The 27,986-nt window shown below is 59.4% G+C and overlaps 2 protein-coding genes across 4 annotated transcripts in view; one reads left to right on the top strand and one right to left on the bottom strand.

The window, feature by feature from the left end:
• Positions 1 to 5: 5 nt before the first annotated feature.
• SPMIP1 (sperm microtubule inner protein 1) lies at positions 6 to 2,098 on the top strand. The gene is made up of 2 exons (XM_030853770.2): positions 6 to 426; positions 1,989 to 2,098. Exons 1-2 carry the CDS (start codon positions 6 to 8, stop codon positions 2,096 to 2,098), a joined length of 531 nt encoding a protein of 176 aa, XP_030709630.1.
• A 5,819-nt stretch (positions 2,099 to 7,917) lies between these two features.
• The window catches only part of KCP (kielin cysteine rich BMP regulator), a 46,096-nt gene continuing 26,027 nt past the window's right edge, over positions 7,918 to 27,986 (bottom strand). For 2 of the 3 annotated variants that reach the window (XM_060305349.2, XM_070046313.1), the window contains 37 exons: positions 27,781 to 27,848; positions 27,470 to 27,566; positions 27,246 to 27,328; positions 26,947 to 27,040; positions 26,050 to 26,138; positions 23,803 to 23,896; positions 23,592 to 23,671; positions 23,422 to 23,515; positions 22,990 to 23,075; positions 22,834 to 22,915; positions 22,433 to 22,585; positions 22,237 to 22,343; positions 22,066 to 22,159; positions 21,194 to 21,367; positions 20,979 to 21,061; positions 20,735 to 20,828; positions 20,442 to 20,630; positions 20,007 to 20,177; positions 19,228 to 19,404; positions 18,416 to 18,501; positions 18,071 to 18,161; positions 17,883 to 17,965; positions 17,707 to 17,800; positions 16,548 to 16,721; positions 16,239 to 16,321; positions 15,549 to 15,669; positions 14,535 to 14,614; positions 14,232 to 14,331; positions 13,638 to 13,726; positions 13,265 to 13,367; positions 13,019 to 13,161; positions 12,597 to 12,769; positions 12,404 to 12,515; positions 12,208 to 12,309; positions 11,256 to 11,420; positions 10,506 to 10,812; positions 7,918 to 10,367 (listed from right to left, as the gene is read on the bottom strand). In XM_060305349.2, the coding sequence (XP_060161332.1) occupies positions 10,096 to 10,367; positions 10,506 to 10,812; positions 11,256 to 11,420; positions 12,208 to 12,309; positions 12,404 to 12,515; positions 12,597 to 12,769; positions 13,019 to 13,161; positions 13,265 to 13,367; positions 13,638 to 13,726; positions 14,232 to 14,331; positions 14,535 to 14,614; positions 15,549 to 15,669; positions 16,239 to 16,321; positions 16,548 to 16,721; positions 17,707 to 17,800; positions 17,883 to 17,965; positions 18,071 to 18,161; positions 18,416 to 18,501; positions 19,228 to 19,404; positions 20,007 to 20,177; positions 20,442 to 20,630; positions 20,735 to 20,828; positions 20,979 to 21,061; positions 21,194 to 21,367; positions 22,066 to 22,159; positions 22,237 to 22,343; positions 22,433 to 22,585; positions 22,834 to 22,915; positions 22,990 to 23,075; positions 23,422 to 23,515; positions 23,592 to 23,671; positions 23,803 to 23,896; positions 26,050 to 26,138; positions 26,947 to 27,040; positions 27,246 to 27,328; positions 27,470 to 27,566; positions 27,781 to 27,848 (4,487 nt within the window). In that variant the 3' untranslated portion in view covers positions 7,918 to 10,095. Of the gene's footprint in view, positions 10,368 to 10,505; positions 10,813 to 11,255; positions 11,421 to 12,207; positions 12,310 to 12,403; positions 12,516 to 12,596; positions 12,770 to 13,018; positions 13,162 to 13,264; positions 13,368 to 13,637; positions 13,727 to 14,231; positions 14,332 to 14,534; positions 14,615 to 15,548; positions 15,670 to 16,238; positions 16,322 to 16,547; positions 16,722 to 17,706; positions 17,801 to 17,882; positions 17,966 to 18,070; positions 18,162 to 18,415; positions 18,502 to 19,227; positions 19,405 to 20,006; positions 20,178 to 20,441; positions 20,631 to 20,734; positions 20,829 to 20,978; positions 21,062 to 21,193; positions 21,368 to 22,065; positions 22,160 to 22,236; positions 22,344 to 22,432; positions 22,586 to 22,833; positions 22,916 to 22,989; positions 23,076 to 23,421; positions 23,516 to 23,591; positions 23,672 to 23,802; positions 23,897 to 26,049; positions 26,139 to 26,946; positions 27,041 to 27,245; positions 27,567 to 27,780; positions 27,849 to 27,986 lie in introns of all 3 variants that reach the window. The other variant, XM_070046312.1, reaches the window with a different exon arrangement.

Here is a 27,986-nt window from a genome sequence, read left to right as displayed (position 1 = left end):
CCACCATGTCTCGGCAACTTAACATGGACACGGTGCGGCAGAACTTCTGGAAGGAGCAGTATCTGAGGGAGAAGGTGTTGCGCTGTGAATGGCACCGCAAGTATGGGTCGATGGTGAAGGCCAAGCAGAAGGCTAAGACTGCAGCCCACGTACCCCTCAAGCTGCCCACCCTGCCCCCCAAAGCCCCACTCTCACCCCTGCCCGCCCCCAAAGCCGTTCCTTCCGAGGCCCCCAGCCCTGCCCTGGAGGCTCCTATTCAGCCAGAAATGTACCCAGTCCTGCCTGCCACCCGGGCCCTGCTGTATGAAGGCATCTCCCACGACTTTCAGGGCCGCTACCGCTACCTCAACACCCGAAAACTGGACATGCCAGAGAGGCGCTACCTCTTCCCCATCACCACCAACTTCACATATGGCTGGCAGCTGGGTGAGCCCTAACCTCCCGGAAATTATTCGCCTCACAAACACAGAGCACCTGCCACGAGCTAGGCAGCGCTCTCGGCGCTAGACACACAAGGCACGTGGACACTCCTTTTGGGGATGTCCATTCTAGTGGAGGGTCCAGGCCATAAACGTAAGAGCAAGAGAGGGCCAGGCATGGTGGGGGAGGGGGACAGGGCACGTGTGCGGCTTTAGACTGGACTGTCAGGAAAGGCCTCTCTGGGGACCTAAAGGCTGAGTGAGCTAAATGACGAGGAGGAGTTTGGGTTTTACTCTAAATTCGAGGGGAAGCCATGGAGAGTTTTAAACAGGTAAATGATACTGATACACTTTTTAAAAAATATCACCCTGACTATTCTGTAGGTAATGGCCTTTTTAGGGACACGAGTAGGCTCTGGCAGGTGGCTAAGCTATCCTGGCAAGAGATGACGATGGCTTGGGCTAGGGTGATTGGCGGTAGAGCTGAAATAGATTCCAGATATGCTTTGGAGGAAGAATCAAGAGAACTTACTGATGGTTTGAAAGAGACAAGGAAAGAGAATGCAATGGCCATGCCCAGGTGTTCAGCTGAAGCAGCTACAGCAGGGGAGACTGGGGCGGGGGCAGGGCTGGGGGTGTGTGAAGACAGGTCAGTGTTGGGTGTTTTGCGCTGGAGGTGTTGGTGAGTCGGCTGTGTATGGGAGTCGCCCTATGGAGGGAGGTCAGAGCTAAAGATGCAGTTTTGGGGGTCATCAGAATATAGGTGCTCTTTAAAGCCCCGAGACTGGGTGGGCTTACCCAGGGAGCTCCAGGGCTGGATCAAACTGGAGAAGGCAGAGGACACAGCGAGGGGTAGGGAGATGGTATTGGCCAGAAGGCTGTCCATCTGGATTGAGTCATGGTCATCGGCTGGGCAGGAGAGGAGCGAAGGCAATGGTGCAGCTGGAGATGAAGAGTCCAGGTGTGGGGAAAAGAATATGCCAGGGAGTGTTGTGGGTTTTCTGGGCGATGAGACATGTCCCTTTGCTGTCTGTGGTCATGAATTTCAAGTGAGACTACTCAGTCACATGTTTTCTCCAGCTCCTGCACAGAAAAGGTGGATGGCTGGTGATAAACACAGTTGAAATTTTACCTAAAAAAAATCCCCCTACTTTCCCCAGGGCCCTAAATGGGGAGGAAAGGGAGCAATTTCCAAATGAAAGCAGGAGGTGAACCCCGAAAGGGGAGCAGGAGGTAGAAAGAAGCCCTGTCTGCCCCAGAGAAGTCTAGCTCTGTCTGTAACAAGCACGGCTGGGAGTCCCACCACCCGCCTCCATGGAGGATTCTGAGGCTGGGGGAAATGCTGGCACACAGCTGACTGGCATTTGGCCATCACTGCTGATCCAGGCAGCCAGCCAGCTCCCTGTTTCCCCATAGCCCCCACTCCTCAGAAGCACTTCTTTTTATTTTTTCACACTTACAAAGTGGATACAACACAGGCAGATTCCTAGGGTTATGCAGGCAGGGCTCCCGGGCTCTGCGAGTTCCTTTCCCAGGAATCCATTCCTGGCCTCTGACATCTTTTCCCAGGCCCCCCAGTGAAGCAAGAACTGGTCTCCTGCAAGATGTGCCGCATTGAATCTTTCTTCCGCAAGAATGGGGCCTTCGCACTGCTTGACCCCCGGGACCTGGCCCTCTGACCTTGGGCCAGGCAGTGGGCTTAGGGGAGGGAAGAAGAAATAACACACGTGGTGGGCCGAAAGTGCCATGCGTGTCTGTGTCTGGCTCTCCCCAGGCCCTGAGGCTGCGTTCCGGGCCTTTCTGAAACTACCTCTGACCTACAGGTTGCCCTCTTGCTTTTTCCTTAAATCCCCGTCTCTTTAATCGTCCCTTTGAGGATTCAGCAGTGACCAGAGAGGGCTGGGAAGAGTGAGCGATGCTCTCCAGGCGCAGGCTCCTCAGAGCCAGGGGGCCACAGAAGTTGCTGGAAGTTCTGGGTGTTCCTGTGTAAAGAGTGGCCTTTCATCCCAGATGCCAGGGAAAAGGGACGGCCACCACCCCACAAGCCTCCCCGCCCGAACCCCTCACCTGGCCCCGAGGGCTCGCAGCCGCCCGGTCCTCTCCCGTTGCATTTGCTTCAGCTGCTCCCGCAGGGCGCTCCGCTGCCCGGCCGCGTCCTCCTGGGGCGGCGCCGAGCGCTGAGCGCCCGCGCCTCCCAGCCCCGGGGCTCGATGCGGCCAGCAGAGGGCAGCAGCCGGGCAGGCCGGCCCCTCCCGCTCCGCAGGTGTCATCGCAAGTGCGCGGTGCGCGCAAGTCAAAGGGACCCAGGTCGCGCCCCGTCCCCCGCCCAGGCAGGGTTTTGGCGGCCCCACCGCCTTCGCCTAGGGGTCTTGCCTGTCGTGGGAGCTGAGCCGGGCTCGGTGGGGGTCTCAAGGGATGCACGCGGCAGTGGCGGTTCCTGGCGATGCGGAGGCGTTCCAAGACCTGGAGGAGGCTTCTGTCAGCAGCCGATCGGCCGCCCCCTGGTGCCCCGCCCTCCCGGCCCGGCCGCGCACCCGGAGCCGCTGCTGCTCGCGGTCCTGTTGCCGCCGACGCCTGGCCTCACTGTGCAGCTCCAGCAGCCGCTGCAGAGCCGTCTCCTGCTGCGCCGCGCTCACGCCCGCAGACCGCCTGTCCCTGCTCGGGGACTCGGGCCACGCGGTCTTCGAGGCTCTGGGGGCCTCGGCACCTTCCCTCCGCCCCCCGAGGGCGCCCGGGAGCCCCATGGAGCCGCCCAGCTCCTGCTCCGCGGGGCCAGGGCTTCCTCCCGGGCCCCGAAGCGAGTGCGGATCGCTCAGCAGGCCCGGATGCCCTGGGAGAGCTGCGGGGCGCTCCCGCTGCTCGGAACCACCAGTGCGTAGGGCCGCCAGCAACACCGCTCCTGGGCGTGGGAGCGGCGGCCGGGCCGGAGGCCCCGGGGGCGTAAGGGGAGCCGGCGCCCCTTCCCGGGCGGGCCCCTGCTCTCTCACGGCCGCTGCGCTCTCTCCTCTCGGGCCACCGGTCTTAACCTGCCTCAGCTGCGTGGTTCTTCCCCGCGGGTGCGCGCCCTCCCTTCCCCCAGGCTGCGGCATCCGTTCTCCCAGGGGCCTGCAGAAGCCCCCCGGAATCCCCAGGGAGCCGCCTTCCTCCCGGGGCGGTGTAGGTGCCTCTCCCCGAGCCACCTCCCAGGCTTGTGAGATACGGCTTCTGCCCTCGGAAGACTGAAGCGTCTTCACTTCCGGGCCCTGAGGAGAATCCTCGCTCTGCTCCGGGAGGACCTCCTTTCTCCGGCACTTAAGGCGACTTCCGCTTTGACTTCGAGGTGCCTCTTTGTTCTCACCCTGGGAGGCCTCCCACCTTTGACCTTCCGAGACTTCTTCCCTCAGAGCCTGAGGGGCCTCCCCGCTCTGACCCTCGTTTGTCTTCTCTCTCTTACTTGGGGGAACTTCTTTGTCCTCCCCCTGGAGGGCCTTCCCTCTCTGATCCTGAGGGGCCCCCTCTCTCTGACTCTGAGGAATCTCAATTCTTAGCAGTTTCTTTAGTTCTGCTCTCTCCTGGCCCAGGCTGCAGCTCAGCCCCTCCAGGGGATCCGGGGGTTCTGGCAGGCCCTGGGAGGGGAGGCCTGAGGGCCCTGGGGCTCCCTGAGCCAGCTTCTCCTGTAGGCTTCTGGATGGTGGTTGATGGGGCCCCTGGGCATGGGCCCTGCTAGCTCCCCGTCTTCCCTCTGGGCCAGCTCCTAGGAAGGAAGAGCACCTTTCCCGGGTTTGTGAGGGAATCCTCGTGCCAGGGCCACTTCCCCCAGGGGAGCCTGGAGACCCCAGTGGCTACCCCAGTGGGCCTCACTTCCATTAGGGCCCTTGCCCGATTCCTAAATTCGTAAAACCCATGTTATGTAGTGTAAAAGGTGCTTCAGTGATGGCCCCTTCTTCCACCTGGCTGTGGGCTTCTCACCCCTGCAGTCTCCTCCCAGGCACACCCCACCTCTGCTATCCCCAATCTGAGAGGGGTCTTGCCCAGGACGCTTCGACCCTTTCACCTTGAACTCTGAGCTTCCTGGTTCTCCAAAGCTACTGCTGGTGGTGAGGTTCAGCTCTTGTGAGCAACCTGAGGGAGAGAGACGGATGTTGAGAGCCCTCTGCTCATGTCCCAGGCCCTCACACACATCCCACAGAACTGGAACCAAGAAGCCTAGGGAGTCCCCAGCACGTGAGGGGATGTGGTGGTGGGGTACCCTGAGGGTTGGTGTTGGAACTTCAAGGCTGTCGCGGTTCATCATTCCACCTTTATTTACACAGCCTGCTATGTGCCTGCTTCTCAGGCTTGCCTGCCAGCAGCAGACCCCATCTTCCTCATCCTCCCAGCCAAGGACCACCTCCGAGGAACCTGCACACCCTCTTCCTCAAAACCGCCAGGGGAGGCCCAGGAGCAGGAAGGGACTGGTTTCCAGGCTCCTCAGTCCCTCATAAGGACACCCGCACTTTGTCCTTGTGTGCCTGTCCAGCCCCACAACATGCACCTGACTTTCCTATTATTAAGGCTAATCCTCTTTAGCTCTTCCTTGGTTTCCGACAGCAAAACCAAATGAAATTCAAGAAGTGGAATTTTAGGCCAGAGGCTAGCCTAAAAACTGCAAGTCTTCATAATTAACGAAAGGAATCTAAAAAAAAGAGATGAAATGTCGCTGCTCCTTTGCAGCTGTGGAGGAAGGAGCATCGTTTTGCATCCATAAAACTACTTAGAAGAACCTGATCTCGTCTTAAATTGAGAACTCCCACAAGAAATGCCATCTTTATGCAATATGGACATGAGAATATTCATAACGGTAACCAAATGGGAATGTTCTCTGTGAAAACAAATCTGTCTTTTGAAGAGTTCTGAACAAAGAGGTCTGATAAGACTCCCAAGCCTTCAGAAATTATTGCCATGAACTGTGAAAATAACCTCCAACCCTGTCCCTCTGTAATTCTGATCTGTTGTCTTACTAGATCATTTATTTCACTGGTTATAATGTTGTGATAGATGTCTCCCATCAATGTATTCCCAAGAGATAATATACTTGTAAAAATTTTTCTGTCAATCAGAAAATAATCATCGGCACTTTCCTCCTCTCTCCCATGCATGATGTCACAATTAAAAGCTTATGAGTTTGCTAGGCTTATTATTTAACAAATCATTTGACAGCCTGTTTCATTTAAATTAAATTAACAGGCCCAGGGCTCACAGCATCCATCCCACTGAATTCTAATTGCCTGTTTATTGTCACACCCTCTCACTAGGCTGTGATCTCCTCAGGGATGAGGACAACTGACTGGCCAAGTCTCTTTTGTGCCCTGTATCTCCCCAGTGCCTGGCATGAGGGTGGCAGCTAGGCAGCTTGGAGCTGCCATTCCATTCCCTCCTCGCTGGAGGACAGGGAGGACAGACAGTCATTCCCAGCACTTTCTCCTCTGAGCCCCAGCTTAGCTTCAGAATCCTCCTGGACACAGTGCCTGAGACAGCTGGCACCAATCAGGTGGAATTGGCGTATAAAAGAAAACCTACTTGCTGTCCCTGGGTGCCCCTGGCAGCCCACAAAAAGGTATGAGGCAAAGAATAGGTGAGGATGGACTGGAATCCTGGGACTTGGGGTGAGGGCTTCCCCGCTCCTCCCAACCTAGGCTGGCCACTCCAGCCCAGGGGCTCCTGTTCTCCTGGCTGTAAACCCCTGCTGTCAACGTACCAGATGTGGGCCCTTCTGCAGGCATGCCAGGGCTCTCCCACCTTGGGTCTGCAGCAAACCTGGCTTCAGTCAGATCCAGGGCTGATGATGGGTCCTTTGCCAGCCCCCTGCAGGAGTGCAAAGGCTGCCTCAGGTGCACCTCTTGCATCTGGGCTCCGATTGGCTGGGGGCAGCCTGTCTGCCAGACTCCTCACCCACAGCAGGCTGCGGAGCCTTCCCACCCCAAGATCGAAACTCAGTCCACGGAGGCCTTCCCCACGCCTGCACCCACCACTGGGTTCCAGGAGCTGGAACTCAGGGTTACCCTGTCCAGAGGCTGTGGGGCAACCACATGGGTACAACTGAGTGAGAACCCCAGGAGGATCTGGGGGCCCGAGGAGGGGTCGCTGGGCAGGGCTGTGGAGGGAGACAGGGCAAAGGGTCCAGTGTTTGGTCACTTTGTGTGGCAACACGGAGTGGACAGAATTCCCTGGGAGACTCACCCCTCCAGAAGCTGACGGTCCTGGCTCAGGGAGTCCTCAGCCTGGGGCGATGGGCACAGCCTGGAATTCTGGAAGGATTGGGGGGGGCTACCCTAGTCTACAGGGCATCATCCCCCAATGTGGCAGGCAGCCTCTACAACAGCCCCCAGTGATCCCTCCTCCTGGCATCTGTGCCCTTGTGTGACACCCCCCCCACTTCCCCTCCAAGTGAAGGCGCTTGGAAATGGATCCCTCCTGCCCACTGAAGCCTTCAGATGAGACTGCAGCCTTGGCTAAAAGTGTTGGCTGGATACTTCCTTAGTGGTCATGACTAACACCCCCTCCTGCTACAAGCTACTAACCTGCCCAAAGGGCCTCAGGCAGTTGGTGGCTGAGCCAGGACTCGAGGCACATCCTAGTTCCCAGTCACCACAGCACCCTCCTTCCTAGAAGGGTGGGACCAGCCACCAGCCCCGGAAGGAGGGGCCTGGGGCTGGGGCTGCTCAGGGTCTCATCTCTGGGCCACCCTGGGCATCAGTGCCTCTGCCCTCTGGGCACCGCCAGGCCTGCTTTCCTCCCTTGCTGCAGCCATGTCTAAAGGCTTCTAGGTGTCACCACGCTGTTGATTTGACCAAGATAGTTCACTGTGGAATGGTAGCAAGCCAGAATGGTCCTGTATGCCAGGCATGGTGCTAAATCCTTTACACAGATGAGTTCACAATCCTCCCAGCAGTGCTCTGAAAAAGAGCTATTATCTTCCCCATCTTGTAGCTGAGGAAACAGGCTTACGGTCCACAGGGAGCGTCAGAGCAGAGATTTGAACCCAGATCCATCTGTCTCCAGAGCCCACATTCCTTCCACTTCTCAACCACTACAAGTGCCCCAGTGTTTCACTGACACCCCCGCCCTCAGCCACACCCCAGCTCACCCCACTCGTCCGCCGCTCAGAGCCCCCATCCGTCCTACCACGGGGCTTGCTGCACTGGCTCCACGCACACTGGGCCCGGTCCCTCAGACCGCAGAACTGGGCCCAGGGGGGCCAGGAGACGCCCAGCCCCGCCCCGGTCAGCAGCTCCAAATCCCACAGGAGCTGCAGGAAGGTGGGGTGCCAGGATGTGAGCGGGCACGCATCCTGCGCTCTGCCACCCTCCCTGGCCGACGACCGCCTACCTGCTCCTGGGCCCGCCGGCTCCGCTCCATCTGCAGCAGCACGGTGGGCAGTTCGAGGCCTGAGGGACAGGTCCGGCCATCTCCCACATGGGGAGGCAAGGTGGAGTCAGACCCCATGGAGAGCCTGCCCCCTCGTAGATGGTGCCCTGTCACCCTCACCTGTTGCAGGGCAGCCCAGAGCTGGCCCAGGCCTGCAGGGCACCGGAAGAGGTGCTGGTACAGGGCCAAGGCCTGCTTGGGGCTACAGGGGAGCCCTAGGCCCCCAGGTGTGGCTGCCTGCTCCATGGGGCAGGGGGCCAGGGAGGACGTCCACCCCCCTCCCCTCCCCCAGCTGCTCCTGGAGAGAGGAGGAAGATGAGGAGCTGCGGACAGGCGCAAGGAGGAGACAAAGGCTCCTGGGCTCAGTAACGTGGGGCCCTGACATCTGAGCCAGGGCCTGGGCCCCAGCCAAGTCTCAGAGAAACCTGACTCTGATGCAGGTTTCTCGGCCACGTGGGTGGCAGTGTGAGGTGAGGACTGTGGCCCTGATAGAGAGCGACGTGTGCGCATGTGTTTGCAGTCCCAAATGAGCATCTATTTTATACATACGGTTAGCCCTTAAGCAACGCGGGGGTTAGGGGCCCAACCCTCCTTGCAGTCAAAAATCCACATATAACTTATAGTCTGCCCTCCATATCCGAGGATTCAACCTACCTGGGATGGTGTAGTGCTGTGGTATTTACCATTGAAAAAAATCTGAGCATAAGTGGGCCCGTGCAGTTCAAACCCGTGTTGTTCAAATGTCAAATGTATATCTGAAGCTTGCAACTGCATTATATGGTATGTGATATATGCCCAATACAGGCAGCAGCTCCCAACAACTAACTGTATGCCAGGACACAAAATGCTACGTACACGTAATCCTTCCTTGAAGCAACTCTATGAAGTAGGTGGTATCGTTTTCATCCCCATTTCACAGAAAAGAAAACCGGGCCCCAGAGAGTAAGCTGTCCTACCTAACACATGGCACTGTCTCCCTCATCTGGGGACAGACAGCACGAGAAACAGCCTCTGGGAAAATGTGGTCCCGAGTGTGAGTAGTAACGCGCTTCCCTAGTGCTTGCTCCAAGCTGTCCATGCTCTGTTTATTCTCCGCAACACACGAGATACAGCAGATAAGGACACAGTTTGTAGAAGTAACGACAAGGGGAGGGAACAGGCATACGTGATGGTCTGTAGTCTTCGCATCCCCTGCCGTCATGAGCAGCCTGGCCTGCCTGCCGCTTTGTAACCGCTCCATGAAAGGGGCCGCAGCAGAAGCAGGCTGAGGAAGCAGGCTGGGGCGGGGGCGGGGGGGGTTGGTTCAGCCCAACGCCCTCCCTTCACTCCCTGTTGGAATACCAGGGTCCCCCCAACCCCAATCTTTAGCTAAGGTCCCTAAGAAAACCAAGGTCACATAGCTGGTAGGTAGCAGAGAGAACTCAAAATACAGTTCTCTTTGAAAAGAGACTTTTCTTGTCAAAGAAAGAGATTTTTTTTTCCTATTTCAAAACCCACGTCCTTTCCCCTATAAGGATGTCTTTGAAAGTCACATGTGTGTCCCCTGCCCACATGTCCGTCAGGGGTGGGTGTAGCTGCGAACACACGAGGGATACATGCATGTGTTTATCTGGGTTTTTGAGGTGTGTGTGTGTGTATTTCATCACATGTGTCTGTATGTCATCACAGAAACATTCTCTCCTGTTCCCCACCCAGGCGTGGGGTCCTTGTGTCACCAGCTCTTAGGGTGGCCCGGGAGGTGCCTGAGCGCTCAATATCCCCAAGGAAAGGGGGATGCCATGTGGGCACTGAGCCCCTTCCCAGTGTTCCTCAGCCCCTGCAGGATTCCACCTGGATCCACAGAGAGCCCCACAGAGGGCCGCACACGGGGGCCACAGGCCGTGCCTGCTACATGTAAACACAGGGCTGGGACCAGGACACCTGGGTCCTCCTTCTGCCCATCGCAGGGTTTCCCAGGCAGCACCAGGGTGTGGCAGGTAGGGGCAGCCCAGAGATGCAGGCGCAGAGAGTGGGCAAAGTCCACCCCACAGCTGCTACCACCCTGAGTCTGGGGACACTGACCTCTGGACCCCATGTTCCAAAGAGCCCACACCACCAGCGCAGCGCCCAGAGGCAGCACACATTCACACAGAGAAACCTTAGGGCAGTTCCCGAGTTTACTGCTTCTGACTCCACACGGCTGGGGCCTTTGCGGGGCCCAGAGCCAGGCTCCCGATGCCCGGGCAGTGTGGGAGCTTCTCTCCGAGGGGACACTTCTAGCCTGATGAATTCTGGTCGGTGTCGTCCTGGCTCAGGGTTCCTGGCCCTGGGGCTTCTGGCTGGGGTTGGGCAGAGTGCTGGGTGGCTGGTCCCCAGTGAGTAGGACTGGGGGGCAGGCCTCGGGTGAGATACAGTGGGCCTCGTGCTCCACCAGGCCTGCGGGGCACCGGCAGGTGGGAACACAGGGCCTTACGCAGTGGGCCGCCAGCTCCCCCAGGGGGACATGCTGGTTGAAGCAGGTGCGGGGACAGGGTGGGCCACACTCATCAAACACGAAGCCACGGTCCAGGAGGCAGCCCACCACTGCAGGTGGAGTGGAAAGCAGAGTCACTTTCCAGTCACCAGGCCCACCCCCTGTGACCCTCCCTGTACCTACGCTGTCCAGACCTGAGCCCTCCGTGTCACCCCTCCCCCAACTCGCACTGGGCATTGCCCCCTTACCGCAGAGCGTGGGGCCCCGCCAGGCAGGAGTCACCCCTGCTTGGCGACAGTGGCTGGCATAGGCTTCTAGGGCGTCACAGAGGCATTTGTCAGCCAAGAAGCCAGGACCACAAGCACAGAGGTCATACACGCAGGCGGCAAAGAAGGGCTCTGGTGGCACCACGGCATGGCAGCGACTGAACGGGGAGGACTTCAGCACCCTGCACCGGGCGTTGGCCTCACGCCTGGCACGGTACCCTGCTGCCCGGCATGGATCCACCTCACGGCCCTTGGAACAGGGCCGACCAGGTCCTGGCCCCTCTGGGACCTAGGTGGGGAAAGCGGCTCTATATGGCAGCACCCACTGGCAGCCGACCTTTGTGTGCTATGTTCTTCAAAGCACTTTGCACCAAATATTTTGTTTTAGCCTCATAAACCTCCCTATAAGAACAGCAAAGGAAGCATCAGCTACTTTTCCTTTGTTCCCATTTTACAGATGGACAAACCAAGGCCCAGAGCAGGTAAGTGACTTGTCCAAGGTCACACAGTTCGTGAGCGGCAAAGCAGGGCTTGGGGATTCAGATGATGAGACCGCTTTCAACAGGCCATCCTGCCTCCCCCAGCACCATAGCAGGCAAGAAGTCCCCAAACCTCCTTGAAAGCCCCAAAGCCCACCTTGTGTGCAAACTTCCCTTTCCATACCAGAAGGCTGCTCTGAGATTCATGCTCAACTGTGCCTCCCCCCGGCCCCCCAGCTCCTGTGTGACTCACCTGCCAGCTATTCCCAAACTCAGCCTCAGTGGACAGGAGCAGCCCCTCAGGGCCCTGCAGATCATCCTGGGCAAAGCCATTGAAGTTGCCACAGAGCCCACAAATCTGGCCCCGGTAGGAGCCAGGCACTCTCACCTCCACCTGGGACTGCCCATCCCACAGCACCTGTGCAGAGAGGCTGGGACTGGAGAGTGGGGAAAGGCAGGGGCCCCAGGAAGCCCAGTGCCGATCCTGGCGGCGTCAGCACGCCCCCTGCTGTAGGGGAGGAGAATGGACAGGTGGAGGTGTCTCCTGGAAGGGAGGATACAAGTAGGTACCTGCCCTGTCAGCCCTGTGCAAACACAGAAGACATGAAGAGCCACCCACAGCTCCCTCAAAAGGGCACCTTCTCCCCTCATCCTCCATGAACTCGGCGCCCCCATGAAATGCAACCCTCTTCCAGAGAGTCACTCTCTCATGGGCATTCAGGCCTTACCGAGAACAAAGCAGAATTAGAGTCTGTATCATAAGAGCAGACAAGACTTATTTTATGAATTTACAAATGCGCTTGTTGCTGGAGGCCAGGGAGTGAACTACTCTTTGACATGGGAATTGGAGGAAATCTCTGAAGCCACCCAGGAGATGGCAGTTGACGTTGCCCACCCTCCCAACCCTTCCCCCATTTGACTGATGGGAAAGCTGAGGCCAAGAGAGGATGGGCTTAAGGTAATGGCCTAAGAGCCCTAGTGCGTGGGTGGCTGAGCCAAGATTGCAAACCAGGCTCAGAACTCCTTTCATCACACGCGGAGGTCTCTAACCCTGATTCCTCTTCTCCCTTCAGAATCCAGCAGAACTCTCTCACCTCTGTGGCCTCATTTGGCCTGGGAGGTAGCTGGTATCCCCACTCCCTCTACAGATACAGACACCTGAACAGGCCCGAGGCTCCCCTGCACCCCACTCGCCCCGGCCGCACCTGGAGCCCCGGCTGGGCGTGTAGCATCACCGTGCGTCCCCGCAGCTCCACATACAGCAGAGGCTCCTGCAAGAAGGGCAAGGCGACGGGGCGCCCGTCCACCTGGAGGAGAAGGGAGGCGGGAGGAGGAGCGACGTCGGGACAGTGGAGAGGAAAGCGCAGGACCGACTTTCCCCGGGTCCTTGGCTTTACTCACCGTGACCGCCCTGCCCTGCAGCAGCCGCACGGCCACGTCTCCCAGCAGCACGGCCACCTCGTGGGTCCAGGACACGCCGCTCCGGCCCCGGTCATCGTTGGTCACGTGCACGCTGTGGCGTGGGAGGCCCAGATGCAGTGGTCAGCAGGGACGGGTGTAAGGGGGCAGGGAGAAGGCAGAGGGAGTTGCGCACCTAAAGTCGCCTCCACGGCAGTGCTTGGCCAGCACGTAGCTGCAGCTGCCCTGGAAGTGCAACAGGCGGCCGTCGAAGGTGCGGTAATGAGGGTCTCCGAAGGCCATGCAGGAAGCGGGCCGGGTCAGGCAGCGGGGGCAGCAGCTGCCGGGACGCAGGGCGGGGGCCTCGTCCTGGCCTCCGCCCCAGACACCGTCAGACACGCTGCGCTCCCTGCCGTGCCCCACGCAGAGCCTCCCGGGGCACGGAGGATCGCTGGGGAGGCTCCAGGGCTTACTCCTGGCGGGGGGTCAGAGCGCCACCTCGTGGCTACTTCGGGAACTGCACGACCCGGGCAAGTCCAGCCTCCTTCTTCCCCGGGGCACCCAGGGGGGCGGTGCCAAGTGGCCACCCATCCCACCGCCTCAGACAGCAGCACTCACGGGCCCGCAGGAGAGCGGCGGGCAGCGCTGGCTCTGGCAGCTCACGGCGCCGGCTACGCAGGAGCAGCTGGTGCAGGCGTCCACGGCCCAGCGCTCCCCGGAGGCCACCTGCCGGCCCTGGTGCGCGCACGACTGGGCGGGGGCTGAGGGGACAGTAAGGGGCGAGGGTCCGCTGCCCATCCCTCACACTGGGTCTCGCTCCCGCCTCCCCCCTCCCCGACCCCCCCCCATCTCCCTAGCCCGCACCTTGGCATCTCTCACAGCACCTGCCAGCCTCCCGCACCTTCGCCCAGCCGTGGGGGCAGGAGAGGGCCTGGCACTCTTCCAGGTGGCACTCCACGCGGCCCCGCTGAGGACAGATGCCATGGCTCTAGGGACTTCCGGCAGGGTCTGGAGTCCCTGGCCTCACACTCTTGGAGCCCTTCTGGATCAGGGACTGGGGCGGGAGCCCCCTCTCTCTCTGCACCTTCAGCTACCTGTCCTCACACAGGGATGCCCAGAGGAGGCGCCTTTTTCTGATTACCTCGAAGACCCCATATTCTCTGGTCCAGTGACCAGAAGCTCCTCCCTTTATCCATCTCTCAGGTCCTCCACCCTCACCCTCCCACCCCCAGCTCACACGGCAGGTGCAAGTGATACAGTCGTCGCTGGGGTCCCGCCAGCTCTCTCCATCTGCCACTCTCCGGCCCTCAGCTTCCACCACACATTCTGAGGAGGAAGAAATGGGGATGGGAGAGCACTGTCATTCCGCCTGCATGAGCTCACCCTGAAGGCCAGGGCAGGGCGGTGCCCACCCCATCCAATTAGCACCCTGATGGTGTTGATTTCTTCAACCAGCACCATGGCCTACTAGATGGCAGACCCGGCACCAGTGCTCGGGATGTCCAGAGTGTCCCGGAAGCCACAAAAGCCAGAAGCTGGAACTTTCCTCTGGGCCGGCTGCCAGCTCAGCTGTGTGATGCCCTGCTAGTGGGCCTCGGGTCCTTGAGCCAAGCCTCAGGCCAGGCCTTGAGAATCCAGGCTTCATTCCCTGCCTCCCTCTACCTCATGGGTCCCTCCTCCACCCCAACGAACAGCCCTCCCTTTCTACAAAAGAACAAAGCCTGCATTCTGAGTGCACACCCCAGGTTGCCCACTTGGCCCATGGATGCCACCCCTCCTGTCTCCCTCCTGGCTCCGGCTCTGAGGATGCAGAACAAAATTGGGCATGCACCCTGGCACACGGGACAGCAGCTCCCAGGGGGGGTATGGCGCTCCAACAGGGGACAGCTGGGCTCAGGACAGGCCCGGTGAATGCAGAGCCAAGTCAGGTCCTGTGGAAGGGCACAGGAACACGGCAGGTAGAGAACAGCAGGGAGGGAGCAGGGCCTAGGCAGGATGCGACATTCAGGACAAGTGGGCAAATGTCGGGGGTGAGTAGGAAGCCCAGAGCTGCTGCAGGAGAGGAGTCGCAGCCACAGCCCACAGAGGAGGAGGAAGAGGGGGCTTGAGGAGTCCCCAAGGCAGGAGGGCTCACCTGGCACTGGCAGGTGTAGCAGGGGTCTGGCGGGGCCAGCTTAGACCCCCGGAGGTGCTCCGTGCAGGGACTCAGCGGCTCTGTGAAGACAAGAACGCAGTATGGGAGATGCTGCCGGGATGGGGGTGGGGGACAAAGCCTAACTGACCCCTTATCCCCCTACTGCGACCCCTGGGTTTTTGGACCCAGGGCATACTTATGGCCCTAACACCTTGATTCCAGGAATGACAGATCCCTTTTCCTTTTGTTCCAGCAAAGAAAAGTTTGGACTTTTGAAAAGGAACTTTGCTAGGCTGCCAGCATGGAGGGCCTGAAAACGGACGAAGTGTGGCTTCCTCAGCCTGAGGTCACTAAGGACCACTGGGCTGCCCGCCCTGCTCGCCCTCCCACTTATCGTCTGAAAGGAAGCACGATGAGCCAGGTACCCCAGGTTCCAATCCTGGCTCCAGCACTCAGTGCCTGTGCCATTTTGGGCAAATTAATCAACTTCTCTGAACCTCAATTTCTTCATCTGTTAACAAAAGGAGTAATAACACCTCCTCACTGGGTAACTGTGAGAATTAAATGGGATGCTGTTTATTAAAAGTACAAGTACAGTGCGTGGCATGCAGTAGGTGCTTAGTAAATACTGTGCCTTTCCTCTTTCCCTGTAGCAGCACATCCGAACAAGTGTTGACACGAACACTTCTCCCCACCTCTGTAGCTGGGCGACTCACTGCCCCTCTGGTCCTAATATCCCTGCCCTCAAGAAGCCAGCAGCCTTCACAGCTGCAACCCTGCAGCGCCACCTGCTGGACAAGACGCACCAGGCTTCAGAGTCAAGGGGTCCTGCTAGCTTCCCGTTTCCCCTTAGGGTATTACAGGTCTCACCCTCCAGGGTACAGGTTTCCAGAACAATCCACTGGACTCAGGAAAGGGCTGGGACTGGGATTGTGGAGGAGGGCTGGCTGGTCCTTCCAGTGTCACTCTGGGGGTGGCAGCCCTGCCCTCTTTCCCCCCAGACCGGGGACTCACGGGCACAGGTGGGGCAGCAATGCTGGGGCCCAGGGGGCAGGAGCTGGCTGGCGGGACAGCCCACCAGGCTGGGACACTGCCGCCGGTGACAGCGAAGGCTGGGAGTTCCCTCAGGCTGCAGCTGAATGAGCGAGCAGAGAGTGGGTCCCAGGCCATGGAAGCTGAGAGCCACACTCTTTCCTCTGGATGCCAGGCTCCTCCATCTGCCTTGGGCAGATCAGACGACAGTGTGCAGAGAGACTGAGCATCTCCTCACCCCATGCCCCAGTCCCCAGAGAGGACAGTGCCTGCTGCCTGCAGTCACTGGGGCCTGAACCTTCATGTGGCCTTTGACCCTTCTGCATTCCCATGCCATCCCCTCCCCAATCCCATTGCCTAATCTCCTGATCTATGATGTCGGTCGCCTGCTCAAAACCCTTTCATTGGCTCACCCTTACCTTTCAAATAGAAGTTCCCCAGTATGGCCCCCAACCAATTCCCAGGCATCTCCCCGCAACCTTCTACCCACACCACCCCACACTCCAGCCAGGAGGGCCCGCCCACTGCCTGCCCCCCGAGACTTGCTGGCCCTGCCTGCTCTTCACCCCAAGCCCCTGCCTCACTCCCTGGCCACAGGGACACACTCCTGACTCCCCACAATGCCTGCTCCCCGCAGGGTCCAGGCTGCCCCTCAGCCTTGAGCTCCCCTACCTCACAGGTGCACACTTCACAGGGGTCTGCGCCAGGCTGGAAGCTCTCCCCAGGCTCATACTTCTGACCCTCATGCTCACAGGCTTGGCAGGGGTCGGGTGGGGGGTTAAGAACAGAACAGAATCAGGGAGCTTTCAGGCTGGCAGCAATGCCAGGCCCCCCAGCCTCAGAGAATGGGGTGTGCATAAGAATGGGGGCCACTTCTCCTGGAACGACGCATCTCTGCCACCCAGCCCAGGGCAATGGCAGGGAGATGCTGACGGGGCACTGCCTCCCTGCCCACGCCCCCCCACCCCAGGCTCCCAGTACCAGAGCATGGAGGGCAGCAGTCACGGGGCCCCAGGTGAGGCTGGGCACAGGAGGTGACACACTGGACGCGGGCACAGGTGATGACACCCTCATGACACATGCAGGAGGAACAGGGGCTGTCGGGGGGCTCCCAGCTACTGCCTTCAGGGTGCTCCTCCCCATGAACCAGGCAGCCTGTGTCCGAGGTGGGCAGGGATGAGCTCTGAGTCTGGGTTCTGCATGTCTGCCCCTGACCCAGCCCCCTCAGCCTGGGTGCTCAGTAGGGTATGTGGGTGCCAGGAGGGGTTTCTGCAGGGATATAGTGGAAAGGTGTCCTGGGACAGAACTCCTGCCTGTGATGGAGGGGAAAGACACTGGGTCGGGGTCAGAACACCTGGACTCTAATCCCATTCCTCGTCTGCTTGCTTGCTAGACCCAGTGCCAGGCAGTAGGCACTGTCTGTTATAGCCCAGCGCCAGCAACAGCACCTGGCCTGCAGCAAGTGTGTAATAAATGCCCGTGGGATGAATGAGAGGCTCCATCAGTAACCGTGCGCCCAAGGTAACTCAATCTCTACAAGTCTCAGTCTCCCCATCTGTTAAATGGGGATTTCATCTCAGGGCAAGGAGACGCTGACAGTTCCTATACCATGCTGGGCAGTGTACGGGGCGAGGGCCCACACAGGCTAAAAAAGGCCCCTACTCTAGAACCAGATGGCCTAGATGCAAATCTTGACTCTGCCATCTACTGGCTAAGTGACCACAGGTAAGTTATGTTACCTCAGTTATCTCATCTATAAAATGGGAAAAGTTAATAATAATACCTACTTGTTGAGATCGTTGTGTGCCTCAAATGAGGTATGTGTAAAGCGCTTAGCACATGGTATATGCTCAATAAATGTTAATTATCATTATTATCATTATGAATGGGGCGTGGTTAGGAATGGGCAGCTTCGAGGAGATTCTAATAAGCACCTAGAAGGGGAGACGGTCTGGATAGGCCAGGGGCAGGGATAGGGAGGAAGAGCTGAAGGTGAATGTGGTGAGAGCTCAAGGGCTGAGGTATGGGAGGGACAGACGGGTGGACAGGGAGGTGGGAAGTCTGGAGGAGAGCTGAGGGGAGGGAGGTGGGGCCGATGGAGGGACGGAAACAAGGGAGCAGCCCCACTGGCCAGGCATACCTCTGCAGCGAGGGCAGCAGCTCCCCGGCTCTGTGACCTGGAGTGGGCAGGGCAGAGGTGGGCACTGCAGCCGCTCACAGCTGACCTGGCCAGCCTGCAGGAGATGTCTGGTCAGTGACTTGCTCTCCAGGCCAGCTGACCCCGCCCCTGCCCCCTCTGCCACCTCCCTACCACACCTGACAGCGACAGCGCTCACAGCTGCCTGCGGGCCCCTCAAACTCCTCCCCGTCCTGGTGCTCCCGGCCCTGAGAGAGGCAGCCTGTGGGTGACATGTGTCCTGGGCGGGGGCTGTGCTACCAGTCCAGCATCAGGTCTAGCAGAGCGGGAGTGGGCGGCGCGGGGGGGGCAGGGCATGTGTGCTCACTGTGGCAAACAGGGCAGAAGCAAGGCCCTGGGGAGGGATGGGGGCACAGAGCTGGAGCACACGGCTTCTTCTGGCAGCGCATGGAGCCTTCCTGGGGGAGAGAGGCCACGCTGCCACTTCCCATGTCATCACACCCTCAACCAGGCCACACGCGGCCTCATGGGGGTCTGCCCCTACTGACCTGCCCGGCCCAGACCCCCTCCCTCAGCCCAGGAGGCCTGAGCCCAATCTGTCCTGATGGATGTCACAGGCAGCGTGCACCCTGGGAGGAGGAGACGACCTCTTTCTGGCCAGAGAGGAGGATCAAGGGATGAAGGGCTCCAAGCCCCCAAAGGGCCGCCTCACCTGGCAGGTGCAGATGGAGCAGGTGGGGTCGAGCGGGTCAGGAAGGGTCTCTCCGGGGGCAGCGGTGACCCCATGATAGAGGCATCCTGGCAGAGGGGGGAATACAAGGCAGAGCCGCAATCAGTGGGTCCCTCTGCTGACACAGACACACACACAGACACACACACACACACACACAGACACACACACACACAGACACACACACACACACACACACACAGCCGGGCCTGGGGTCCTCTACCAAAGCTTAGCTAAGAGTCAGAAAGAGAGATGAGTGGCTGGGAAGGTGAGGGGCCGGAGGAAAGACTTCAGCCAGACCACGGTGGTGAGACTTGCATGCGTGAAGCGCGGCGGGGGGCACTGAGGGTGGGATCACAGAGCACAGGCCCTCGTGGGAGGAAGATGAGAGGGACGGGCACACTGGAAATGAAGGTGAGAGGTGGGCTGGGCTCGGGAGGGTGGCTTCTTTAGAAGGAAGTTGCCCAAATGTGGTTGGGTGACTCAAGGGCAGTGGAAGCCACTGAATGGCTTGGAGTCTGGTGACGTGATATTTTGGGAAGGCAGGGAGACAGCTGAAGAGCGGGAAGGTCTGGCGGCACAGGGGTGGTTGTGTGGTGCCCCTCACAGTTGGCGCAAGGTGACAGCAGGGACGGAGAGGAGGGCGCGAATATGGGGTGAGGAACCCCAGGAAAACCCAGTCTGTGGGCTTGCTGCGTGGCTGTCTCGGGGGAGGGGTGACAGTGACCAGACCAGGGGACTCGCAGCCGAAGGGAGGCCGGGAGTTGAGAGGGGCAATGGGAGGGCAGGTCTACCCTGGCAGGTCGGGCAGCAGTGCCCAGACGGGGTGAGCGGGTGGCTGCAGCCCAGAGGCTCACAGGGCCGGCGGCTACAGTTCACGAAGCCTCCGAGACAGGTACACAGATTGCAGGGCTCTCGGGGATCCGGAAACTCCTGGCTGCTCAGGTAGGACTCCCATAGGTACTCGCAGCCTTAGAGAGAGGACAGGGAGGGTGGGGGGAGGGGCAGAAATCAGGGAGAGGAGACCAGTCATCCAGCTCTGAGCCTGGCCTGAGGCCAAGGCCTCAAAGACCTGGTGGGGAGGGAAGGGCTCAGTCTTGGCCGGTGGGTAAAGGGGTCTGGGGGGTGGCAGTTGGATTGGCCAAAGGGCAAACTTTCTCCCCTTCAGCCTGCAAAGAAGCTCCCTGTCCAGGGCCTTCCCTGTGGTCCAGTGGTTAAGAATCGATCTTGCAATGCAGGGGACGCCAGTTGGATCCCTGGTCGGGGAACTAAGATCCCACATGCCGCGGGGCAACTAAGCCCTCGCGCCTGCAACTACTGAGCCCGTGCGCCACAATGTGCCGCAACGAAAGATCCCATGTGCTGCAACTAAGACCCAACACAGCCAATAAATAAATAAATATTACAAAAAAGAAAAAAGCTCCCTGTCTAATCCACAGGGAAAACCCACGCAGAATTCGGTCCAGGGCTTTTGTCTTAGGGTAATAAATATTTTTGACCCACTCTAGGGCAGTAAAGATGACTTTGACCCCGCCCTCCTGTCCCCCCACCCGTACAGTTCCCGTCCCCTCACCATCACAGGTAGGGCAGCAGTCACCCCTGGCAGGGAAGGGGCACTGTGCTGGGGCACAGGCCCTGGGCTCACAGCTGACGCTGCCCTCCCAGCAGAGGCAGATGTGGCACCGGGCAGTGGGCGAAGGGAAGCGCTCGCCGCTGGCGAACTCCTTCCCCTGGTACAGGCAGCCTGCGGGGCAGGCGAGGGGCTGGGGGGCCATGGAGGCGGCGCACCAGGCGCACTACCTCCCGGGCCCTGCGGGCTGGGTGGGCACCGTTCCCGCACTTTCTTAGTGAGAACCCCGCCCCCGGAGGAGCGGGCCAGGAGGAAGGGGGAGAAGGGGTGGCGCCCTGCCTGGAGGTAAAGAGGGACGCAGAGTAAGAGGGGGACCGAGCAGGTGAGGTTCCGGGGTGGAGCTGGAAGGAGTGCGGGCAGGTGCAGCCGGGGCGTTACCGTCACAGGAAGGGCAGCAGGGGCCCTGGCGCGGGTGGGCGCAGGGCGCCGGTGGGCAGGGCAGCCGCTGGCAGGACACGGAGCCGTCGAGGCAGAGGCAGCGGCGGCAGGGGTCGTCGGGCTGGGAGAAGTGCTCCTGGTGACGGACGGGGACCCCGCCCCCGGGCCGAGGGCAACCAGAGGGAGTGGCTGCAGCCAGAGAGCAAGCGTCAGCGAGGCGGGGGTGGGGGGGGTGGGGAGGGAGGCTGCTGAGGGGGTCCCTCTGGAGAAGCGGCGAGGGGTGCGGCTCCTACCCGGGCACTGCGGGCAGCACTCTCCTGGCAACAGGAGTGGCTCTGGACAGGGCAAGGGCGGGCAGCGGCGGGCCGGGCACTGCACGTGGCCGCTCTGCGGATGGACGAGGCCAGGCCAAGTCAGTGGTAGAAGGTGGAGGTGACCCCTCCCCTTCTCACCCTCACCTTGGCGGACTTCTCCTGGTCTCCTCAAGTGCCCCTCCCACCCACCCACTCTTCCTTCCCATCCGGGTGGCAGACTCACCAGACAGCGACACAGGCGGCAGGGGTCGGAGGGGTGGGGGAAGTCTGCTCCGTTGGGGTACTCTTTCCCAGCAAAGGCGCAGCCTGGGGGAGGGGGGAGCTATGGGCCGGGGAGAGGCCCCCCTTCCCCCAGGGCATGCTGCCCTCCCAGCCCTAAAGGCCTATAGATGGGGCCAAGCCATCCCGAGGCACCACCCCCCATCCCGCCCACCTCACCATTGCAGTTGTTCTGGCAACAGGGACCAGGCAACGGGTGGGCACAGGAGGCCCTGGGGCAGGCCCGAGGTTGGCAGTGGGCATGGCCTTCCCGGCACTGGCATTCCTGACAGGGGTCTCGGGGGTGGGAGAAGCTCTCGCCATCCATAAACACTTGCTTCTCCAGGATGCAGTCTGGGCGGTGGGGCGGGTGGGCAGGAGTGGAGACAAAGACTGACAGTGCAAGGAGCAGGCTGACAGTCCCTCTACCCGTGAGTCCAGAGCCACTGCAGAGGTGCCACTTGGAAGCTGTCCCCATGGAGGGAGAGGAGGAGGAGGAGGGGCTGTGTATGCGGACAAGCATATCATATCTCCCCAAGCACACACTTGTGTGCGCGCGCGCGCGTGTGTGTGTGTGTGTGTGTGTTTAGTTCCTTTACCTGCAGGCAGCTGTGTGTGCCTCTGAGGGTGAAGAGCCGAAGGGCTCATGCATGTGCATGCCTGTGTTTGTGATACGCGCCCTGCACACTCTCCGTGTGGGCGGGGATCAGGGCACACAGCATCCCAGCTCCCAGTCTCTTGCGTAGGAAACCTGAACGTTTGTTGCATGAACCAGGCTTATACAGGTAGATACACGAATAGATGTGCGTGGTGGGGGTATTGGAAGAGGAAGTGTAGGAAAGGAGGGAAGGGTGGTGTTGTAACATGAAGGGACAAACGAATGTCTACTCTTCTCTCCCACCCATACCCTGTGAGTTCCAGAGAGTCCCAAGCTATGTCAGACTGAAAAATTCAGAAGGCTATTGCTTTCTAAGGTATCCGTTGGGCCCACGGGGCCACGGAGTGGCAGGGTCAAGGGTTCACCAAGCCAGACAGGTACAGTAAGCACGTACCTGGGCACCTGGGGCAGCACTGGCCGGGTCCACTCTGGGGCCTGGCACAGGTTGTGGGAGGGCAGTTGACCAAGGAGCATGTCACGGTCCCATCCTGGGAGCAGGTGAGAAGGCAATGGGGGTGGGCCCCGGGAGGGGCTCAGCAGGGCAGCAGCAAGCCTGGGGAGGTACCTCGCAGTGGCAGGTGTGGCAAGGGCTGTCTGCATCTGTGAAGTTCTGCCCGTTGGCGTACACTTGGCCGTGGTAGGTGCAGCTCTCACAGCTGGGGCAGCAGGCACCTGGGTAGAGCAGGGTGATCACAGCCCAGCCGATGAGGGTGGGCCAGGCAAGGCAGGGGAAGAAAGCTAGATTGGGGCAGGGCACTCACCAGGGGGCTTGGTGGGGTGCTGGCAGGGGGCTGGGGAGCAGAGCAAAGCCCTGCACACGGCCACCCCAGCTTGACAGGAACAGGTTGTGCAGGGCTGACCATCAGGCTCCCACTGGACCCCCTCAGCAAACTCCTCTACACCAAGCACGCAGGCTACAGCAAGGGGCAGGGGAGGGGGGCTGTCACCATGGCAACCTGGACACATCCACCCATCCCTGCCCTTCCCAGACCATAGGACCCTTCCCAAGACCCTGGCCTAGCCCTCCCCACAGCAGCTTCTGAATACACTCTGGAATGCCTGGTGGACTTAGGAATGCCTTCCCCTTGCGGTGAAGGAACACTCCTCCATCTCTAGCTGCTGGGAGAAGCACCCTTTCGTGGTTGCCCCCCAACACACACACCTGGGCAGAGCTGGGGGCCAGAGTCAGACAGGGTGCAGGGGGCGCCCGGGCACTCCTGCTCCTCACAGGAGACCTCGCCGGCCTAGGAGGGAGGCTGGGTGAGCGGCCCTCAAGGGACAAGATAGATCCGGGGCGTGAGACAGTGGCACTGCCTACCTGGCAGGAGCAGCGGACACAGCGGCCACTCTCTTGGAGTCTGAAGGTCTCCTGGCTCTGATACTGGTGTCCCTGGTACTCACAGCCTGGCTAGGATGACAGAGGGACTGGGGCACAGGGCTGGGGGCTGATGGGGAAGCCTCAGAGCACCTGAGGCATCCACCCCCCACCCTGACAAGGACAGCCACCCCTGTCCTCCAGGAGGCCCTGCCAGCCTCCCCCAGCCCACACGTGACCAGGGTGCCATGAGGCGAGGTGAGAACTCATCCCTCACCCGTGGTGACAGAGCTTACTTTAGAAAGGACTTCCCCTGTACTTTAGCTCAAGGGGGCTTCCTGTTAGTCCACCGGAAGCAACCACCCCACGCCGAGACCCAGAGCCTCTCTTGGGGCAGTGCCCACCCCTCCCTGGTGACTCAAGCCCCCCACTCACTGTCACAGACTGGGCAGCACTTCCCAGGGATCCTGCCTGGGTGTCTGCAGGGCGTGGGTGGGCAGGGCAGAGGCTCACAGTGGACACTCCCATTCTGCCAAAAGGACCTGGTCAGCAGGTGAGAGGCAGGCCCAGAAGCCAGCCCCTCCCTGCCGGGCAGACACACTCACGGCACAACGGCAGTGGGAGCAGGGGTCCCCAGAGCCCACGGGCTCCCCGCTGCGGTACTCTCGCCCATTTAGGAAACAGCCTGTTGGGAAGAGGGTGGCTTAGACCCTCCTCAGGGCCCCACGCCATTCAGCGTCCTGGCTTTCATGGGAGGCTCGAGCTGGGCTGTCCATCAGCTTTCCGAGCTCCTCCAGGATCCACCTGCTGACTCACCATTGCACACAGGGCAGCAGGTGCCCGGGAGGGGCCGGGCAGGGTATGGGCACAGGCTGGCACATTCTCGCTGGTGACACCGGATGTGGCCCTCCTGGTAGGGGGCAGAGTAGGCAGAGGAATGGGCCGTCAGAGCTCATCCAAGTGGCAGAAACAGCATTCGAATCCCAGCTATCCACTTATTAGATATTGCTATGAGTAAATTGTGTCCCCCTTCAAACTCTTATGTTGCAGTCCTAACCCCCTCAGAATGTGACTTATTTGGAAATAGAGTCGTAGCAGATGTAATCACTTAAGTTGGGATGAGGTCAGACTGGAGTGGGGTGGCCCCTGATCCATTGACTGGTGTCCTTATATACAGGGGAAATTTGGACACAGACACACACTCACACAGGGAGAGAAGCATGTGAAGATGAGGACTGAAGCCACGGCATGCCAAGGAGCTCCAGCCAACTGCCAGAGGTGGAGAGGGGCCTGGAACAGATTCTCCCTGACAGCCCTCAGAGGGAACCGACCCTGCAGACACCTCGGTCTTGGACTTCTGCCTCCAGAACCATGAGATAATCGATTTCTGTTGTTTTAAGCCGCTCCGTTGTGGTACTTTTTTACAGCAGCCCAAGAAACTAATATAGATGTATAACCTAGCATGCCACTTAAGCTCTCTGTGCCTCAGTTTACTCATCTAAAGAAACAAAAAAAAGACAACAATAGACCTGCCTTCATAGCCTTGTTATGGGGATAAGATACGTGTGCGGTAGGGCACCCACCTCTGGAAGCTGACAGTTAACAGGCAGTAGCTGCTGCTACTCCCCATGGTCTTTCCCAGACAGACCCCATCGCTGGAGTTCACACCTGTACCTGGGCTCATTGCCTTAGCCCCATAAGTGTCTGGGCTGCCAGTGACTCTCCTCACAGGTGGGGGTGGGGCAGTGGGGTGTCATTGCGAACAGGGAGGGGAAGCACATAGTTGCCAAGGGGCTGGGTGCCCCCCAGCCTTCACAATGGAGTCCTTAGTCCTTGGCAAGCTGTCAGGAAGCTTTGTGACTCTGGCTTCAGCCCCCATGAACCACAGCCCTCCTTGGCGTGCACCCTGCCTGGACATTAGGCCTCCGTGTGCCCCCCTTCCTCCCCCAGCCTTTGCCCTGACTCTTCCCTTATGCCTGGTGTCTTAGCCCATTCAGGCCACTGTAAGAAAAAATTCCATAGTTCTGGGTGGCTCATAAACAACAAAAATTTAGTTCTCACAGTTTTGGAGGCTGGGGAGTCCAAAGTCAAGGTGCTAGGAGTTTCAGTGTCTGGTGAGAGTCTCCTTCCTGGTTCATAGATGCTGTCTAATTGCTTGTGTCTCCACATGGTGGAAGGGACGAAAGAGCTCTCTGGGGTCTTTTTTATACAGGCACTAATCCCATTCATGAGGGTTCCACCCTCATGACCTAATCACCTCCCAAAGGCCCCACCTCCTAATACCATCACTTTGGGGGTTAGAATTTCAACATATGAATTTGGGGCGGGACACAAACTTTCAGTCTATAGCACCATTTCTCCCTGCTCAAATCCTACTCACCCGTTAAGACCTAAGTAAACACCCCCCCCATGAAGATATTCTAGATCTGTTCTGCCCAATAGAAATATAACACAAACCACATATGTCATTTTAAATTCTCTAGCTGTCAAATTTCAAAAAATAAAAAGAAACAGATGGACCTAAATTTTAATATTATGTTCCACTCAAACCAAAATATCCAAAAAGTTATTTCAACATGTAATCAACATGAAGTGTTAATGAGATATTTTACATTCCTTTCTTTCATACTAAGTCTTTGAAAGCCAATGTATATTCTACACTTAGAGCCCGTCTCAAACCAGACGGCCACGTTTCAAGGGCTCAGTGTCCACATGTAGTGGCTCCTGATCAGACAGCAGAGTTCTAGATGCCTCAGGTCAGTTGTGTTTCTCCCTCCCTGGAGCTCGTGCTGCCTGTCATATCCTGCCCAGCCTCACTCCTCCTGTAACCTGAAGCTCCTCGAGTTTGGTTCACAGACATCCTGCTCACCTACTGTGCTCAGAACTGGACATACTGAGGGCGCAACCCCTTCCCCACCCTCATGGTGTTCAGGGTTAGGTCTCCTCCATCTCTGTCCCCTCACAGTGCCTTTTGGGATGTGTTCAGTGGAATGAAGGAATGAATCTGGTGGGCCTGGGGTCGGGGAGGGGTGGGGGCAGCCCAGGAGCAGCACAGGGACTCACCAGGCACTGGCAGATCCGGCAGGGGTCCCCAGGTGTGGTCCACTCTTGGCCATGCTCCCAGTGAGAACCACCTTCTGTGCAGCCTTGGGCTGGGGGCGATGGGCAGAGAGGAGGCCTGGTGGGAGCTTCAGCCAGAACCCCCTCCTTCACGTGCCGTCTGAGGGCTCTCCTCTGAGCCTAAACCAGACCAGATCCTACCTCTGCCTGGACCCCTCGCCTCAGCCTCCCAGCACCCCAGGCAGGGTAAGGCCCAAGTTCCTTAGCCTGCCCTTCCAGGCCTTCCAGGGCCAGCATGGCCACACCCACATGTCTCTGGCCCCTCCCCACGTCCCAGTGTAAGCTTTGGCCATTCCTGCCTGCCTGCACCTTTCCGACTAACACACACCCACCTCACACTGAGTGTCAGTCCCAAGCTGCCCTCTCTTCCTGGAATGCCCGCCACCGTGTTCCGCCCTTCGCCTTGCTAACTGCTCTTTAACCTTGAGGTTGGCTCCAGACACGCCACCTCCAGGATGCTTTCCTTTCTGTGCCCATGCTGGATTAGGTCTCCTTCCTCATGGATTTAGTGTCACCCTCTAGTGGTCTGCCTCGAGGGCCCACCCCGTGTCTTCTGTGTGCAAAGCAGGTAATAGTCAATGTTTATTGACGTACCTATCATTACACACATCTTACAAATGGGGAACTGAAGCACGGAGTAACTCCCTCAGAGGTACATAACCACTGACAAGGGCAGAATCTGAGCCCAGGCCTTCCAGCTCCGGAGCAGGGTTGGCCAGGCCTGGGTCCCCCCACTGACGGCAGCCGCAGGTCAGAGGCCAGCAGAGTGGGCTTTGGGTTGAAGAAGTGGCAATAACAGCCCTCCCTGGAGCTCTGCCAGGGAAGGGGCAGGGCTCTCACCTTGGCAGGTCGGGCAGCAGCGCCCGGGCCTCAGGACTGGTTCAGGGCAGGGGGTGGACGGGCACTTCACGGGCACACAGCGAACCAGGCTCCTCTGTAATGCACCCATAGCTGTACTGCCCCTGGGTCTGGCTCCCAGAGACAGCAGGATGGGCCACAGAGTGGGGATGGAGGGAGAATCTCTCTGGCACCAGGCCTCGGAAAGTATGTGAGGGGCTGAAAGAGTGGCAGGTGTGACCCAGGGTAGGCGGGGGTGTCCCAGGAAGATCAGGGTCTGGGCAAAGGTGCGGGGGACTCACCAGGCAGGAGCATTGGAGACAAGGGTTGGAGCTGGACAGGAAGTTGGCCCCCTCCTCATAAAGCTGTCCCTCATACTCACAGCCTGGGGAGGGTTGCCAGCGTGACGGGCTGGTCAGCAGAGAGCAGGGTGGGTGGACATTACCCGAGGGAAGGCATGACCCCAAGCAGGTACGGAACCCTCTGGGGCTGAGGGGACGGCGGGGCAGGGTGGGGGGGAGGTCACCTGGCCGGCAGATGGGGCAGCACTCCCCAGGTGGGGTGTAGCTCTCCAGGCAGTTGAGCTCTGAGCATGAGGGCCCCTGGCACTGCACCGTCCCTGCCTGCAGGGTAGACACTGAGCCCTCCTTCCTCCTCTACTGCCCAAGCCGAGTTACTCTGCTGGCCTAGCAGGCCTAGCAGGCTCCAGGCCTCAATGCTGGGGTGGCGGCAGCAGTCCTGCCAGGACCCCAGATTGGGCTTGGCGCTGCCAGGCCTGGGTTAAGCCGGGCGGTGGGGATGTGGGTGGTAGATGGGACAGGGCTCTGATTCCCTTACCTGACAGGTACAGATGACACAGGGCTCCAGTTGCCACGTTTCCCCACTCCTGTGGCCTCCAGTACAGCCTGCAAAACCAGGGCCAGGCCCGCAAGTAAGAGACCCAGAGAACTGGGGCGAAAGCACGGCCAAGGGCGCCACATCAAAGGGGCACCATTCAGGTGATTCTCAGAGATTGTACACTTACTGAAACTTTCCAGCAGATG

The sequence above is a fragment of the Globicephala melas genome, chromosome 9, assembly GCF_963455315.2.
Source record: "Globicephala melas chromosome 9, mGloMel1.2, whole genome shotgun sequence".
NCBI classification, from domain to species: Eukaryota; Metazoa; Chordata; class Mammalia; order Artiodactyla; family Delphinidae; genus Globicephala; species Globicephala melas.
The sequence above is the reverse complement of the archived record's forward strand: the minus strand, read 5'-3'. Positions and strand labels throughout refer to the sequence as shown.